Here is a 17,167-nt window from a genome sequence, read left to right as displayed (position 1 = left end):
GATTCTTGACTCCTGTTTTAGAGGACACATCTCAAATACATCAAATGTAAATTTACAGATGGGTATGATATACAGACGCCATTATTTTAAGGCAATTGCAGGAAAAACTGGAGCAAGATTTCAAGGATTGGGTTATTGCAGTGTGAGAGATGATATCCCATGTGGCTATGCTCAGTAGATTAAAAGGCAGTTTAGAAGATAGGACTTCCTCCTGGGATGTTTTTCAGATTTGCATAAAAAAAGGGCCGGTTTAGACTGGCCATGTTGCTGGGTGTGGGCCAATCACAGGCATGTATCTCAGGGTGACTGCAGCTTCAATTCTCCCACATCAGTTAATGGGTAATTGCTTCCAGCTGTTCTCTCCATGTGATTTGATTGGTCTGAACTGGGAAGTATTTGAGTGTTTGAACCTTCTGCATCTCATTCATAACACTTGTACTTGTCTTGCAGATTGTGTTGAGCAGGAGGCTTTGCTGTGTTGTTCTGAGAAAAGAGCACAATGGTGAATGCAGGTCACTGCGCCTCTCTGGCACTGTTGATATTGTTTGCTTTTGGTGTTGCAGATGCCATTCGAACTTTAAAAGATGGACCCATGATTGATGCTGAAGGAAGGGAATATAAATCTGCCACATTAAGAACTGATGCAGAAAACGTCAGTGGACCAGAATTCAATCGCGCATCGGCTGTCCATGTACGATGCAAAGAAGCGTCCATGGTCATTGTGGTGAAGGCTGACCTGTATAAAAATGGACGCCTTGTGTCTCCTGGAGAGCTTTTTTTGGGAGGAGCCGAGCATTCACGGAGCAGTCAGTGCCGAGCTGCTGCTGCTAGTGACTCTGAATATATCATTGAAGCTCCATTGCAAGACTGTGGCTCCAAATTAGCTGTACGTTCAGTTGTTGTTGTTTGATAAATGATGATAGGTATATCTGTGGCTGTTTTTAGGAAGTTCCCTGATTTTATTCTTTTATATTGATCTCAAGATATCTAAGGACTCTGTGATCTACACAAACAAGCTGATAATCTCACCAGCTGGCAGTTACCCTGGCATTACAAGAATTAATCATGCTGTCCCTGTTTCCTGTCACTATAAAAGGTGAGATTGTATAATTGTATTGTAGAGAGAAGCTGTTTTGTGATTTCATGATTGTTGACTTGTTACTCTCTGGGACAGGACACACATTGTGAGCGGTAACTTTCAGCAACCTCCCCTGAGCTTCACTCCTGCAAAGTATTCAACAGCTGCCTTCTCGCTAAAGCTGATGACCGGTATGTGTGGAACTTTAGCTAGGTTGTTTGTTTTTTTGAGTGTGCATGCAGTGATATTCGTGTCTACATGTAGATCATTGGACGAGTGAGACATTCTCCCGGGTCTTCTACATTGGAGACCTCCTGCACCTCGAGGCATCTTACACTGGTCCTGATTCAGGACAAAGCCAACTCTTCATCGACAGCTGTGTTGCCACTCTGTCACCTGACGCAACATCAATCCCCAGATACTATTTTATTGAAAACCATGGGTAAGAGTAGCTCAGTATACAGTATGAAACAACAAATTTGCTTTCAACTTGCATGAGAAATAATTTTTGTTAGGTGCCTCGTTGATGCAAAAGAGGAAGAATCAAACGCACTGTTCCCACCCAGAAAGAAGGCTTCTTCTCTTCAACTGCAGCTTGATGCCTTCCTGTTTCACCAGGATTCAAGGAATGCAGTGAGACACTTATATAACCTGCATTTGGTTTTTTGTTTTTGTTTGGAAATGCTCTAGGTTGTATAAAGACATATATATATATTTTTTTTTGTTAAGATATTTATCACTTGCCATTTGAAAGCGACCTCTAAAATGTGGAAGAGCAGCCCCATCAACAAGGCCTGCAATTATGTACATTCAAGGTGATTGTTTTTCTTTTAGCTCCTTACTTGACCATACAAAGGTGTGTGTGTGTGTGTGTGTGTGTGTGTGTGTGTGTGTGTGTGTTGTGTGTGTGTGTGTGTGTGTGTGTGTGTGTGTGTGTGTTGTGTTTTGTGTGTGTGTGTGTGTGTGTGTGTGTGTGTGTGTGTGTGTGTGTGTGATATATATATATAAAAAGTCTGTATACTTTTCTTATCAGATGGATAAATGTGGATGGGAGTGATGTGTGTCAATGTTGTGATGGTACCTGTTCTCCCAACGGTAATATAAATCGGAGACGACTGATCCCAAAAGGTATGTAGATCCTGACTAGAGTTTCATAACTAGTGTAACCCTGTGGTAGAAATGCCAAAACAAAATGCTCTTCCATGACCATTTTATGATTTTTTTTTTTTTTGTTTCAGATATGGCTTGTGGAACTGTAACGCTTGGCCCTTTGATGGTTTTCCCCAGCAAGTAGGCAAGGGACAAAAATCCAGACAAACATTATTTGTATTGTGTTGTTAATTTTCTTGGCATGGTGGCATTAAAATATTAAATCTGAGTAAAGAGTGTTTAAATAGGCCTACTGAGTAAGTGTTCTTTCGAATAATTGTATTACTGCGTTTTATTAACATAGCTACTTGGCAGTGGACGACTACTTTAAACGTAGCAATCTTTGCATTAATTTTTTGAAGGGTTGTACATGAACAAGTGGTGTAGTGGCAGCAGGTAGTCTACTATAATGCTGACTGACTTGACTGTTTAGAAGTGTGAACGTTATACTCCCTCTAGCGGCCACAGTGAGGAACTGCGACACTTATTTTAAATTGCTTAGTTATAAGATATCGTAGTGTAGCTACATCTGTAATGTTAGTTATCTAGCTAGCTACATTTATGGAACTTTTTGGTAGCGTTCTTGCTAGCTAATACTTCCTGTTAGGTTACATCCGTACGGTACAAATTTAATAGTTTTAACTAATCAACGCAACTGTTGACTTAGAAATTTAGTAAAACGCTCAACAACAGAGGAATCAACTGACCCACGTCCTGCACTCTTTGACCTCTATGGACCTTTTCCACAGCAGATATTTTGACTTGTCATAGTAGGGATAGCACAGCTTAACCTTAACGATGGCTCAATTCCATCAACTGTCCCGGTAAGCTATTTCAGTGAGTCTGCCTGCACAATACCAGGGCCTCTCCTAAGTGGAATGCAGCCATCGTTAATGGTTTTGAATACGCCTGTCATGTCAACATATCTGCCGTGAAAAAGGTCTGCCAAACTCAACCTGCTAATCACACGAGTGCACTACCCTCTTGTGGTTGCATTGAGTAACAGCACTCTAGTAGCATCAAGAAGAGAAATGTGATATATAGAAATGTGTAGTGGCGCGCATTGGCCACCGGAAGGCCGTGGCCTAACTCAGGGTTACAATACTTACACACGTTCAGTATTGGGTCTGTTGATGTCACCTAGCATCTCAGGGTCTAGCTAGCTAAACAGCATTTTTCACCACCAAGGGCAGTGAGTGAACACAACATTCTTAACCCTCATGCCCTCCTTAAAAAAACTTACTCTCGACACCTTCGAGGCAAAAATGTCCACGCACACAAAAACTGTTATTAAATCATCATATATCAATATTTTTTTCTGCTTTTTTTTCATAAATCACTTAAACAACTTCTAACCTAATCAAAACTACCAAACATTCAATCATTTTCAGGATTTTAACCCTTTAAATGCCAGTTTATGTATTTGAAGTATTTCATTTTTTATTACAAAAAACACAAAAAATGTTTTTTTTTCCATATAATGAATAATATCTAGATGGGGCTTTGGTGGTGATTAGAGGCTTGGATATGTCAAAGATAAGCAACAAAATTAATTTGATTGCATTAGTATTTTTTACATAGTTCCAGATACTCCCTTTGGACACCTTCGAGGCAAAAATGTACATGTCCACAAAACTGATATTAAATCATCATATATCAATATTATTTCTGCTTTTTTTTCATAAATCACTTAAACAACTTGTAAATTGCTCAAAACTACCAAATATTTAATAATTTTCTGGATTTTAACCCTTTAAATGCCAGTTTTAAATCTTTGAAGTAACAATTATTTATGAAAAACCCAACAAAACATTAATTATTTTCCATAAAATAAATCATAGGGGAATGGGGCTTTGGTGGGGATTAGAGGCTTGGATATGTCAAAGATAAGCAACAAAACTGATTTGATTGCATTAGTATTTTTTATGTAATTCCAGATACTCCCTTTGGACACCTTCGAGGCAAAAATGGCCCCATTGACTTCCATTATAACCACATGTTTTGATCTCACTGCCTTTACAGTATAAAACCATGCATTCTGTAATATCAGCATTTCATTTGGAAGAAAACTAGTCATATTTGACATTTTTACAGTATTTCACCAGATTCAACCATTTTGCCCTTGTAGGCCGATGCATGAAATTATAGTTATATTATGGAGCTGTGTGTGTGTTTGTGTTTGTGTGTGTGTATGTGTGTTGTGTGTGTGTGTGTGTGTGTGTGTGTGTGTGTGTGTGTGTGTATATGTGTATGTGTGTGTGTGAGAGTTTCCGTAAACCTGTAAGCAAGCAATGATCACTTTAGGGCTGAAAAAAGGCATCTTTTGAAGGATGCATTTCATGTGTCTTTGAAGACGTGCTTGAATAAAAACATTGTCTCCTGCATGTGCTGTAAACTGGCACTTATCATTTCAAATGGTTTGTGGGACATGGTGGCCCTGAAGACTGGTCTCCCACTATGGACATCCCACAGGCTCCGGGTGGATTCCCCTTTGGACCGGTACACACCAGCCAAGTGTGAAGTCCCATGTATGTTCAACTCTCTTGAGCATCCACATCACTCCATTCTGAGCAGGGTTCTAAATTAGCACCGTTTACCAGCCAAATGCTGGTGAAATATGCAAGTGGCTGGTAGATTTGCTTCACTCACCAGCCAAAAAACCCAATGGTAATCTATTGAATGGCTGGTAATATTTGAACATTCATTAGCCATTTGGCTGGTAGACGAAAATGTTAATTTTGAAGCCTGATTCTGAGATTGAACACCTCCAACACCACCAAGTCAAGAGTGAAGAAAAGGTCGAAAGAGGATGCCACATCATGGATTCTTGATATGGCATATCTCGTGGGCTCTGACATCATGCCGGTCGGTGCTTGAATGTTGCGCAGCGTCTCAGTATTAGATGGAGACCAGACTTGCCAATTCTTCACTGTCCATTCAATGTTAGGATGGACAGGATCTTCAGTGTCCTCTCCACTTTCAGAGGAAGGGTTAGAGGCACTCACAGAGTTGGAGGACTCCAGTGACCATTTTGTCAGACTCCAGAAACTTGTGTCATCTTCAGATGAGTCCTGCAGTTGGCTGGAAGATAAAGGCTCCTTCTCTTTGCTCCAGGTCTTTCTCCTTCTCTAGAGCCAGGTGCATGAACACACTAATAGTTGTTTTTGTTTACAACAAATGCAGGAGACAATGTTTTTATTCAAGCACGTCTTCAAAGACACATGAAATGCATCCTTCAAAAGAAGCCCTTTTTTCACCCAGATTTACACAAACTCTCTCTCACACACAGACATGCATGCATGCACACACACACACACCCCCCCACACACACACACACACACACACACAAAACACGGCTCCATAATATAACTGGCTAAAGTAAGGTGCGCTTTTCACCACTAAAATTATCATTGTTTGTTTACAGATTTACAGAAACTCTCTTTCACACACAGACATGCATACATACATGCATGCACACACACACACACACACACACACACACACACACACAACGCATACATACACACACACACGCATACATACGCACACACACACACACACACACACACACACACACACACACACACACCCAACCCACACACACCCACCCACCCACAGACACACACAAAATATACATATACACACACACACACACACACACACACAGACACACATACACACACACATATACACACACGCCCATCGCGTCTTATACACCACACACACACACACACACACACAGCTCCATAATATAACTATAATTTCATGCATCGGCCTACAATGGCAAATGTTGAATCTGGTGAAATACTGTAAAAATGTCAAATATGACTAGTTTTCTTCCAAAATGAAATGCTGACATTACAGAATGCATGGTTTTATACTATAAAGGCAGAGAGATCAAAACGTGGTTATAATGGAAGTCAATGGGGCCTATTTTGCCTCGAAGGTGTCCAGAGGGAGTATCTGGAATTACATAAAAAATACTAATGCAATCAAATCAGTTTTGTTGCTTATCTTTGACATATCCAAGCCTCTAATCACCACCAAAGCCCCATCTACATATTATTCATTATATGGGAAAAAAATATTTTTTTGTGTTTTTTTTAATAAAAAATGACATACTTCAAATACATAAACTGGCATTTAAAGGGTTAAAATCCTGAAAATGATTGAATGTTTGGTGGTTTTGATTAGGTAAGAAGTTGTTTAAGTGATTCATGAAAAAAAAGCAGAAAAAAATATTGATATATGATGATTTAATAACAGTTTTTGTGTGCGTGGACATTTTTGCCTCGAAGGTGTCCAGAGGGTACAAAATGAATCATTTAAGTATAAAAGACATGTAAGAGTAAAAAACACTGGATTTAAAAAATTTGACTGAAAAGAAGGATTCCTACAAAATTTCATGCCATAAGAAGTAACACAGCAAAAATGATCACGAAATGAAAAAAAAAACTTGAGAAAAATGTACAAAAATGACCGAAGAGGGCATGAGGGTTAACTCAACTGTCAAGTTCACTCGTCAGACTCAACACTAACATATTTCCAAGATATCTATAGGTTGTCATTAGATTTCACAGGCGACCACAGAATTTAACTTCTTTTTATGTCACGGTCATTAATTCAAGTAAGACTGGAAATACATTTCTTCAATCAAAATACATTTGACCAGCTTAACTAACGGTAGAAAGAGGTTTTCCTCTTAAGTGTTTTTTTTTGGTCTGCAATGACATTGCATTTGACAGCTTATAAATATGGCGATGATCAGACAAATGGAAGGAAAAGTACAGGCAGATTGCAGATATGTGCAAGATTTATTAAAGTGCAACTGTGCTGCAAAATTATGTCTGAAATTTACTTATCGCACTATCCCTCTAAAAAAAAATCATACCGTTGGTTCTATTGACAGCCTAGTCTATGCTCAAAACACACTATTCTAATTATGAGTAACTGAGTACAAAGACATCAAGAGTTTAGGAACTGGTTTATTTAAAAATAAAAAAACAGTATACATTCAGACAGTGGCGCATTCATCACAAATCAAATCCAGTTGTGCTTTGAGGGACTGATCCTAAAAGAAATATTCATGATGAATGTTTCACTCAAATTAAAACCGGAAAAACCTCTTCCAAAGCTTTAATAACTACAAGCTAATGAAAATGTATATTTTTATTTAACTGTATTATTTAGCAGATACAATTGTTCAATATTAACTGAGAATTAGAATACATTCCAGACTTTGACTGGGGTGATCCAAGTGGGACACTCACTTATACAGGTGGCTTGTAGTGTGTGCAGGTGAACACACAAATGCATGTCAGAATAGCCTGAACATTCTGTTTTCCAATACGCTTATCTACTTTAATTACTAACATTACAGTGTCTCACAGGTTCTGACATTCCTCTGTTTTTAAAATGTTTATTTAAAAGATAAATAGACCTACCAATCATACACATGATTGGTATATTACATCATACACATGTAATATAAAGCTTCCAGACTTTATTCTTTAAGTCTCAAAAATAAATTGTACCTCTAAATGTAGGCTACATACAACAGAAAACAATGCACATTCAAAAATAAAGTCAAAGTATAAAGTACCAACATTAAAATGAATAAGCCTGCATGGACAATACTGTATAAACAACTTCCAATTTCCAGCAAAATACAAACTAAGGTACCGCCTCTAACCTGGCGCACTGGGTGACCTGTGCCACTCCCCCCAGACACGGCCCTGTTAGCACATTAAACAGAAGTGATGAGCCCATACTTACCAGTGAAGACTCTCCTTTTGATACTCAAGTAAAGCATTAAATCATTAGTTTAAATGGAGGTCATTCCCATCAAAAACTATAGATGCTGATCACATTAAGAGGAACTAGTGGAAAGAAATGTGTTGCACACATATGTTTTCTGCCCCGACTTATTCCTCGATCATATTGAATGATTGGCTGCTATAAATGTAGAATGCTTAATTATTATGGGCTCATTTTGTTAAAAAAAAAAAAAAAAAGGTGACTAACTGTGTGAGCACACAAAACACAGGTTGACGGAAGTTAAAATTACAGCAGTGGTACTTACAGCTTTAACTAACCTGTTACTGGTAGGGATTCTCCTTCATGTAAGTAGTTAAACTCAAATGATCAAGTGAGGACAGCTGATGAAACAAACAGGATTAAGTAGTAAAGACATTTTCACATTCATATGAAAAGTCATTTGTTCATCACAAACCTCCCAACAAACATTTAATGTATTTATGGCTGTTTGTGACAGACTTTTGACCAAGCTTTAATATTTTAGGCAGTAAATTGCTGTTGACTGTAGGACTAGTTATTATAAAAAGCTTCTTAAGGAATACGGTTTCATTTAAAAGCTCCATACTTTCAGTATAAAGTTATTAAATGAAAACTGAGCTTCCTGATGCTCTCACCAACCAAGAATGGAGGATACAGGTTCAATGACACATTAGAGGTTAACAATCAAGAACATAATTTACATGCCTGAAGAAAATGGTGCCTAAACGCAACAACACAAACAAGGGCCTTCACCAAACTTGCTGCAAGTTTGGGGACATTGAGATCCAACAGCGTGTAAGCTGTGAGGGCCCCTGGTAATGAATGAGAAGACAGAAAATGGTGAGACTTGCCTCAGGCTGAAACAGGGCTACACTGAGACAGGGCCTCAGCCAGTCCCCCATGGCATCGCTACAGGGAGAAGAGAAATCTGGGTTTTAGCGCTACAGCGACCCGGAATTATGCAGCTGTACAATGCACTTGCCACGTTCAGAGAATCAATAAAAATTAAAAATCAATATACTGTTTCTAGCCAAAAGAAAACATTTACCAACATATTTCAACTGGAGTACAAACCTGCAGTGACGTCTCTTTTCCCACTAACATCCCGCAAAGAAGAGTCTTACATTTTTGCCACATTTTATTACAATACAGTTTTACAACAATACATATATCACTTCATTTAGTACTTCAACTATTTAAGGTTATGGGAGTACCTCTTCATTAAAACTATGCACATAAAACAGAATGAATGCATCAACAGTTATTTGAAGCCCTCACCAAACACAGTTGGGGACACAAAGTCCAACAGCACTACGTGCTGTGAAGGCCTCACTGTTAAGCTTAGAACAGAAATGTATTTACATAAAACTTGCCTTGATAAAGGTTGGGTACTGCTCATGTAACTCCAGCGCCTTCACAACACTACGAACCATATCTACTACACTTCTATAAACCTGAATGAAACATGAGAAGGAAAAAAAAGCCACAGAACAGAGAGGGTTTGAAACAACAGTACATAGTCTTGGTTAGGTACAGTGTAAATACTTCCCATGCGCTCTGTGATTCTTTTGTTTGCTGTTTATTCAGTGTCTCTTCCTCATTGCTCAGTAGTAGAATAAACAGTATGTTGTGGTACTAAAATACCAATACTGGTTTGTCTACTAGCAGCTGAGGACATTAGAAAAGGGTTGAGTGTCCAAACCTATTGAAGAGAAGATGGCAGGCTTCAGTAGCGGGCTCCAGGAGACATGACAGAGGGTCTCATACCCATGGGTGGCCGTGGAGGGGCTCCCTGGTACCCTGGGGGAACCACAGGAGGGGCCTGTCCGTACGGAAGCATCCCTCCTGGCATGTAGCCTGGCAGCCCCTGGGGTGGACCACCGTACTGGCCTGCGAAAACATGGGTTCGTTGGCTTTTTATTACAAAAAACAGCCAATCCTATATGGCAGAGATAGGAAAGATTCCCATGTTAACGACTTGCAAGTGTATAATGTCATCAAGACAGTTGTATGATTAGAGTTAATTGTGTGAGGATTAAAGTACTGCATTGTCAAGCTAACACTGTATTCATTAAATTCTTTAATTACACTGAACGACAGACTTTGGCTGATGTGAGGCGTCCACACTGGTTTGGTTTTCAGCCACTTTTATATTTGTTTTCCCAGTCATAATTACAAAGTGGACATTGACGTGAACACTATTTACAAGTTGGGAACCCTGTAATTACGATACGACATGAATGCAGCATTAGGCCCAGTGGGGCTTCAAGCTAAAGGTTATCAGCGGCATGCTAACATGCTGATGCTACGCAGCTATGTTTACCATGTTCACTATCTTAGTTTAGCGTGCTAACATTTTCTAATTAGCACTAAACAAAGTACGGCTGAGGCTGATGTAAGTGTCAGTTTAGCAAGTAATTGGTCACTAACCAAAGTATTGGACAATTTGAAGTTTGCCCTGATGATGGCGCTATAGGTTAAGTCAGGGGATCAGCAAAGTCATTAGGATTCATCCGTTGGGAACCACGAATCTCATGACAAACCATTCATTAGTTGTTAGAGATATTTCCATCTGAACTAAAGTGGTGAAACAACATCATTGCCATCCCTAAAGACATGCCACAGTCACACATTTCATTCATTTCATTCAAGGTAAGTTATACCATTTATTAAGACATTTTTTAAGATAATGATTTATATAATGACACAGAGAGATCCTTGTCCTAGAGTAGACAGCTCTGGTTAAAAGACCAAAAAAATGTAAAGTATTTCTCAACTAGAGGCAGACGGTGTATACCAGGTATGGAATGCCTCATGCTGGACTGCTGAGGAGCCATCATCCCACCCACGGAACCCGCTGACGGGGCAGCAGCACTGTTCTGGCCTGGGCGGAGAATACTGAGCTGGTACCTCTGCAACTGAGCGCGCAACTCTTCCTACAAGACACAGAAAGAAAACGAGGCGGAATAATTTGATGCTAAAACTCTCTAGCTCCACCAGGAGAAATAAACAAGAACATTCTTTTTATTTATTATTTTTTATTCAAGAAAAGCCATTTATTGTCTTTAATGTAAACAGAGAGTATGACTTAAGCTATGATTAACAGCTAGTTACTGTAAAAACTATAAATAAAGACAGTTGCAGCTGGACTACTTACCAGTGAGATATCCTCATCAGGGTGGATCAACTTACTGGTTGCACTGGAGGTGGTGAGGGTGGCAGGCTTACTGGTCACAGTAGAGGGAGGTTTGGAGACCGTACTGCTGCCAGCATTGGTGCTGGCCACAGCTACGGTGGCCTGAGTATAGGCCGGGAATGTGGGCTTTGAGGGATCAGAGGAGGTAGAGGAAGGAGGGTGGGGGGACCCTGACTGCAGACTCTAGAGGGGGGAAGAGAAGAAAACACATTAGAGAGACTCTGCCGAAAGGCATTTACATTTCACAGGGGACACACTTTTAGTCATACTTTGAGGTTACTCCCATTCTTGAGTTTACATGTAGTAATTTGAAGCTGGCATTAATGCTACTGTTTGTACACAGGCTTAAGATGGATTGGTCTGGAATGTTCCAGTAATGGTTGCATCTCCACTTTTTCCTTTCTTTACAGTGTCATGTCACCCAAAATAAATAGTAATAATACTTTGTAACTTTCCCCTTAGTAAAGCCAAGCAGTAAAGAAATAGACAATCAACATGATTGCACCTACATTTTCCCAATTTAGTACCAGTTAGCAGGTTTGGTTTCAGAAGTGCTTGGGACATTAAAGTAAATATGTGAAAGCTATTTCATGTGTTTATATATTTTACAAATACATTCAATTGCAGTATTATTAAAGACTTAGCACCACTTAAAGTTTTCTTGAAGAGATCTGATACTTTATGGTAGATAATATTGTATTTGGTTCTTTAAAACAAAGAGCCCTGCCTTTTACTGCCTTCTCTTTGACAATAAACACTGACTATAAATAACTTTTAAACAGAAAAACATGCAGAGGAGTTGCAGTATTTTACTGCATTACAGGTTTTTTTCCGATTGCTAAATGACAGTGGGCACAACTGGAGCCACATGTGCAAAACTCTGACCGCAGTCTGCACAGCAGCAGTTCATGTGGACCAAACTCTTGTTTGTTTTTCATTACTTGAACTCTACACACCTATAACATGGCTTTAACCACAACCTGCACAACACTAAATTTACAGCAATTTGTTCAAATGCTAACACACTGCTGTCAAAACTGTTAACCACACATTCAAAACAGAATAGATTTCAGCCCGGTGCCTATCAAATACTGCTGATTGCAATTTCAGCTGAAAGTCTAAGCAGGTGTCTTGTTTTAGACTTGTTAGTGAACACATACTGTGTATAGGGAAAGCTCAAAATACACCAAATAAGAATGAAACTGTTATACACTGTACCGTTCAAGAGAAACAGTGAAGAGGTCAAAGAGCAAAGCTACCAATATGTCCAGGTAAGATGTCTAAGGTTACATACACAGCTATAAAAAATGTGAAAAACACTACCTTCACTAGAGTAAAACTGCGCACTTAACTGTTTTGAAAGTTACAGATAATGGTGGTTGTAGTAATGGAAATTTTTTTTTTAAAAATGTGCTTTTGTTAATGAAAACTTGTCGTATGATGATGGTAAGAGGCAGGGTTGGTCACACTATTCTTTGTTACTATTACGTACCTTTAGTTTGTAACTTTTTTTTTTTTTACCAGTAATTACATAAATTACTATAGACAACATATATATAGTCACTTACATTATTCAAACTGTAAACATTAAAAGTTTCTCATTTCTGTATTGGTGTTTGATGCTAGTGTTTTTACTCTGTGTGTTGTCTCGGTTAGGATTGTTCAAAGTGTTTCACTGCACTGAGCCTGTTTTGAGACGTGTGAAGAGTTGTGTTGTGTTTTTGCAGGTGATGTGAACTGTTGAGCTCAGGTGACTGTTGGTAATGCAGACTGTGGTTAGAGTTTGGCACATGTGGCTTCAGTTGACCACTGTCGTTTAGCAATCGAAAAAAACTGTTAAATAGTGCAAGCAGGTCTTCCTTTCAGGCTGCAGGTACAACCTCCACCAATCAAAGGGTTGAGCAGTAGCTCGAGAGGTAAAAACTGGGGCAAAAAAAGTCAGCATGTCACTCACTGCCACTTAACGCTAATAACTAATTAAAAGCGGCCTAGATGAACATGTCAACATTTTGATATTGGCAGCTGGACAGTACGGAGACTGTGTTCAAATGCAAACCCTAAAATTCTTGAGTGGAAATTACAACCTAGCAACAGTACACGCAAGAAACATACTGCGGTCAAGCTCGACGCTACTCATATCTTCCTGGTCAAACCAGGTGCCGCTAAAGTTGGAGACAGACGCCGGCAGAGCAGAGCGAAGACTCGGTGAGCAAAGTTGACGTAGCAACGTTGCTCGTGAAACAATCTCTGGAAAATTATTTTAATAAATACATGATAATGCGAAAAATATCCACCAGTCCAGAACGCAGGACCGTCTTCCTGATGCATTTTTCTCTGTGTGAAACAAAACCGAACCAAGGGGGAAACGCTCCAAGTTTACAAACGCATCAACTGATTCAGACCAGAGCAAACGAACTACAGGTGTGAAGAAGCCCTTAGTTATCTCTGTAACATGTTAACAACACTTTTGTTTCACACATGGGAGAGTAACCCTATAAAGTATGACTAAAGTTGAATATATTTCCTCATACTGAGAGCATGCTGTGCTATACTGCCCTATAGCAGTTCAGAAATAAGAAGCCCAATTTACAAATCTGCATAATTCTCCATTTTCTGATTTTGTTGAGGTGATTAAACAAATGTTTCAGTCATATTCTATCAATGCAGATTTTTAGCAAAAGCAAACAAAAGGCATGTTGCTGTACATTTAAAAAAAGTAAAAGTATTTTCTACCCCACACATGGTTGGATTTCATAATTTCTTGCTTTGGCAAATAAAATAGAACTAATCTGCTCAAGTACATCACAGCAAGCAAACTATACACAATTGTGTGCATGCCACTTGTAAAGCTGCAGGTTGTCAGAGTAGAGCAGACAGAAAGCTGCATACTTGTGACGTGACAGGGAACAGAGCTTTAGGGGAGGCAGACTGAGAGTCTGCACTGGATGAGCCTGCACTTGTACTTGCAACACGACTGCCCATCTGCAGCACAGGAAAAGAGTAAAGAATAGAAATGTAAATAAAATAATTCTTCATTTAAAAGAATTGCTGGGTAAATTCTCTTTTTTATCAGCCTGTGTGAGCTCAAACATCCCTTATTCTACAGGAGAAGGTATTGTTCTGCCCCATCAAAGTGCTGAGGGAGATTAAAAGTGTTAAACAAAGTGGTAAAAAGTGGTGTCATAAAGATTTTACCTGTCCAGCAATGGGAAAAAGAGGCTTTGTTACATCAGGCTGGCCTGAGGGGACAGTGGCAGCAGGGACAGCAGGTCTAGTCAGCATATTTGCCTGAGCCATGTGTGTGATGCCTGGACGGTGGCCCACAGGAGGAGGCATGCCTGAGACCAGCAGAACAAGTACATTACATAAGGTAACAAGTAAAGCCTCACCACAGCAGTGTTACAACAATATTTACAAACTTTCATTTATGAAATAATTTTAAATTAATAATTTGACATCAAGGAATTACGCAGCGCGTTACCTGGTGGCACACCTGGCATCATTGGTGGCATCCCTGGACCTGGAGGCATCATCCCACCCATTGGTATCATCCTAAATACATGAGGGAAAATCCCCTTGTTTAAAATATCAAGATATAATGAGGACTGGATTAATAGGAAACTAAAAACTTTATTAATAAACATTTACCCTGGAGGCATTCCTGGCATTACGGGGGGCATTCCTGGCATCATTGGTGGCACACCTGGCATCATTGGGGGAATTCCTAAAACAAAGAGATTAATTAAACTCAAGTGGGATACCATGTCCCAAAACAGTTTATGTATTTTATATTAAGCATGCTTTTGTTAACATCAACAATCCTATTTTAACATGACATAAACAATACCTGAATGTAAAGTTTAAATTGCATGTAATTAATATTTTAGGACATGTGAGCATGGCTATATTAAAAAAGGGAGAATTCTTAATTTAATCACAGTATTAAAAACGCATTTATAGTTATTTAAACCTTGATCAAACTATGACTATCAAGAGATTTGGAAACATTTAAAAAAAATGCAATGCAATCAATGTGCTTCAAAAACATCTATCTGTCTGAATATAGTCTCATGTGTAGCTGTAAAAAGAACAGCCTGAAGCAGAGCAGATAGGGGAAATTGAAAGAATATACAGCACCATGGTAAACCATGTCAGCAATGGCTTTGATGTTAAATGTTGGACTTACATTGTAAACAGCATGATACAAAAACAGTGTGTTTATGAAAAGCTCTATATTTAACTAATTGCAGTTGCAGTAAAGTCACCTTTTTTTTGTTTTCTTACCTGAGTAGCTGCCTGGTGGTATCCCTGAAGCAGCAGAGCCAGGAGGCATGCCAGGCTGGGTCATAGGGGGTATGCAGCCTGCCTGTGGCTGGCCTGCAGCAGGCTGCTGGAAGGAGGGACCAGGCTCGTCATCTTCATCATACTCATCAGAGTCATCCTGGTTCTGCTTTTTCTTTTGAGTCTCTGAAAAAAGGGAAGAGCATAATAAGTCTCTAGAATAGACCATAACAATAAGTTCATTAAAATATGTTGCCGCCAATACCTTGGTTCTTTTGTTCTAGCACTCTTCTTCTCTCTTCCATGTCTTTTTCGGGAATACCCTCCATGCCATAGATTTCCAGCTCAATATCAGTTCTTCCAGGTATTGCATTGGGGACTCCATCAATGGTCTCTTTATGAACCTATGATACATATGATAAAGTGAGGTACTTTTCCTATACAATCAACGACTTTTATTTGATTTTATGAAGATGGTTCTCATTATCGTTTCCTCACCTGCATACAGTGGATTGCAAGCCCAGGGCCAGTGTACAGCTTTTTATGACAGATGTGGCACTTGAAATGTTTGGCCTTCTGATGCTGAATGAGAATCTTTTCATCATCAAAATCTCTGTTGCAGTACCTGAAATTAAGATTTAGGAAACCCTTCTCAAAAACTCGATAATTATAATACTATTTCACAGCTGGACGTGTCGTACATTTGTTTACTCAAAAACTCCGTGCTTGCTAACAACACATTACAGGATATCAGAAACCGACAACGCCTGACTTAATATTCTGTCATGGTATTTCCTTCCGAACTGACCATTCAACTAAAGCAACAACGACAAGGTTAAAATCATCTGACATGCTGGCAACATAATTGTGAGCGTGCTAACGTTATACAGCTGTTATTAATGTTATTATTACAACGTTAAGAAGCGTATGTTAACATACAGTTAACCTTAACGTTAGCTTAACTTTAGTAAACAGAGGATATGGCTGTCTAATACAGACACAGGTCTTGATATGACCAATATTACGTCATAACACTAGCTAAATATGGAAAAGGATACCAGCACCAAGGCTTCATTTGCTTTTTCTTCTTTCTTCCCATGATTTCTGTAATACTAACGTTAATTCAGTGAAGTAAACCAGCTAACACACCGACCAGAAGAGAACAACTGGGGATATTGAAGATGGCGTCGGGTCTGGTCCTATATGTCAATGGTCTGGTCTGGTCTCAAGTCCCCACAACACACTGCGGCCTCAAGGCGCCATCGGGTGGTCCAAAACTATATTGGTTTAAGGAAAGTATATTGGAATATTCAGTTGTACTATAATCCTTTGTTTGCTTTTACTACTAACGTTATTAAATGGACATTCGAACCCACGCTACAACCACTTTTACCATATTTCTTTCAGCCAACCAGCTCTAACGTTAGCTAGCTACAATATTGCAAATGTACTAGCTAGCTGGATGACTTTAGGCTAACGTTAGCTACATAGATTCACAATTCATACCATTGCAAGCTAACAATTTAATTGATAAGTATAAAACTAACCTAATATTTACACAGCCAATTTAAAGACAAACGCTTCGTAATAAACAACACTAAACGCTAGACCTTCAGGAACGAAACGTGCCCAGTAACAGAGATACCGGTACTCACGGTCGGACACTA

General features: G+C 39.1%; 2 protein-coding genes across 13 annotated transcripts; one reads left to right on the top strand and one right to left on the bottom strand.

Moving 5' to 3' along the window:
- Window positions 1-413: 413 nt before the first annotated feature.
- Window positions 414-2,476, top strand: LOC120574486 (zona pellucida sperm-binding protein 3-like). Of its 6 annotated transcripts, none has more exons than XR_005641866.1 (8): window positions 415-886; window positions 984-1,096; window positions 1,175-1,269; window positions 1,343-1,520; window positions 1,594-1,711; window positions 1,833-1,893; window positions 2,112-2,206; window positions 2,317-2,345. XR_005641866.1 is itself a non-coding variant. In XM_039824818.1 (8 exons), the coding sequence occupies exons 1-8, from the start codon at window positions 500-502 to the stop codon at window positions 2,370-2,372; spliced, it is 1,128 nt and encodes a 375-aa protein (XP_039680752.1). In that variant the 5' UTR covers window positions 416-499; the 3' UTR covers window positions 2,373-2,476. The 6 variants fall into 6 exon arrangements, 3 of the variants coding, with proteins under 3 accessions (XP_039680754.1, XP_039680753.1, XP_039680752.1); XM_039824818.1 differs by having other exon boundaries at window positions 416-886; window positions 1,808-1,893; window positions 2,317-2,476; XM_039824820.1 differs by lacking the exon at window positions 2,112-2,206 and having other exon boundaries at window positions 414-886; window positions 2,317-2,476.
- Window positions 2,477-7,194: 4,718 nt separating this feature from the next.
- Window positions 7,195-17,162, bottom strand: LOC120574482 (BUB3-interacting and GLEBS motif-containing protein ZNF207-like). Of its 7 annotated transcripts, none has more exons than XR_005641865.1 (12): window positions 16,559-16,599; window positions 15,999-16,125; window positions 15,766-15,904; window positions 15,504-15,686; window positions 14,868-14,943; window positions 14,701-14,771; window positions 14,415-14,557; window positions 11,181-11,402; window positions 10,821-10,959; window positions 9,726-9,913; window positions 9,397-9,477; window positions 7,195-8,932 (listed from the first exon to the last, which is right to left on the bottom strand). XR_005641865.1 is itself a non-coding variant. In XM_039824810.1 (12 exons), exons 2-12 carry the CDS (start codon window positions 16,597-16,599, stop codon window positions 9,750-9,752), a joined length of 1,398 nt encoding a protein of 465 aa, XP_039680744.1. In that variant the 5' UTR covers window positions 16,600-16,777; window positions 17,048-17,151; the 3' UTR covers window positions 7,195-9,749. The 7 variants fall into 7 exon arrangements, 6 of the variants coding, with proteins under 6 accessions (XP_039680744.1, XP_039680739.1, XP_039680738.1 ...); XM_039824810.1 differs by adding exons at window positions 14,109-14,201; window positions 17,048-17,151 and having other exon boundaries at window positions 7,195-9,913; window positions 16,559-16,777; XM_039824805.1 differs by adding an exon at window positions 17,111-17,162 and having other exon boundaries at window positions 7,195-9,913; window positions 16,559-16,777.
- Between the last annotated feature and the right edge of the window lie 5 nt (window positions 17,163-17,167).

This window comes from Perca fluviatilis, chromosome 15 (genome assembly GCF_010015445.1).
Source record: "Perca fluviatilis chromosome 15, GENO_Pfluv_1.0, whole genome shotgun sequence".
Lineage (NCBI taxonomy): Eukaryota > Metazoa > Chordata > Actinopteri > Perciformes > Percidae > Perca > Perca fluviatilis.
The sequence above is the reverse complement of the archived record's forward strand: the minus strand, read 5'-3'. Positions and strand labels throughout refer to the sequence as shown.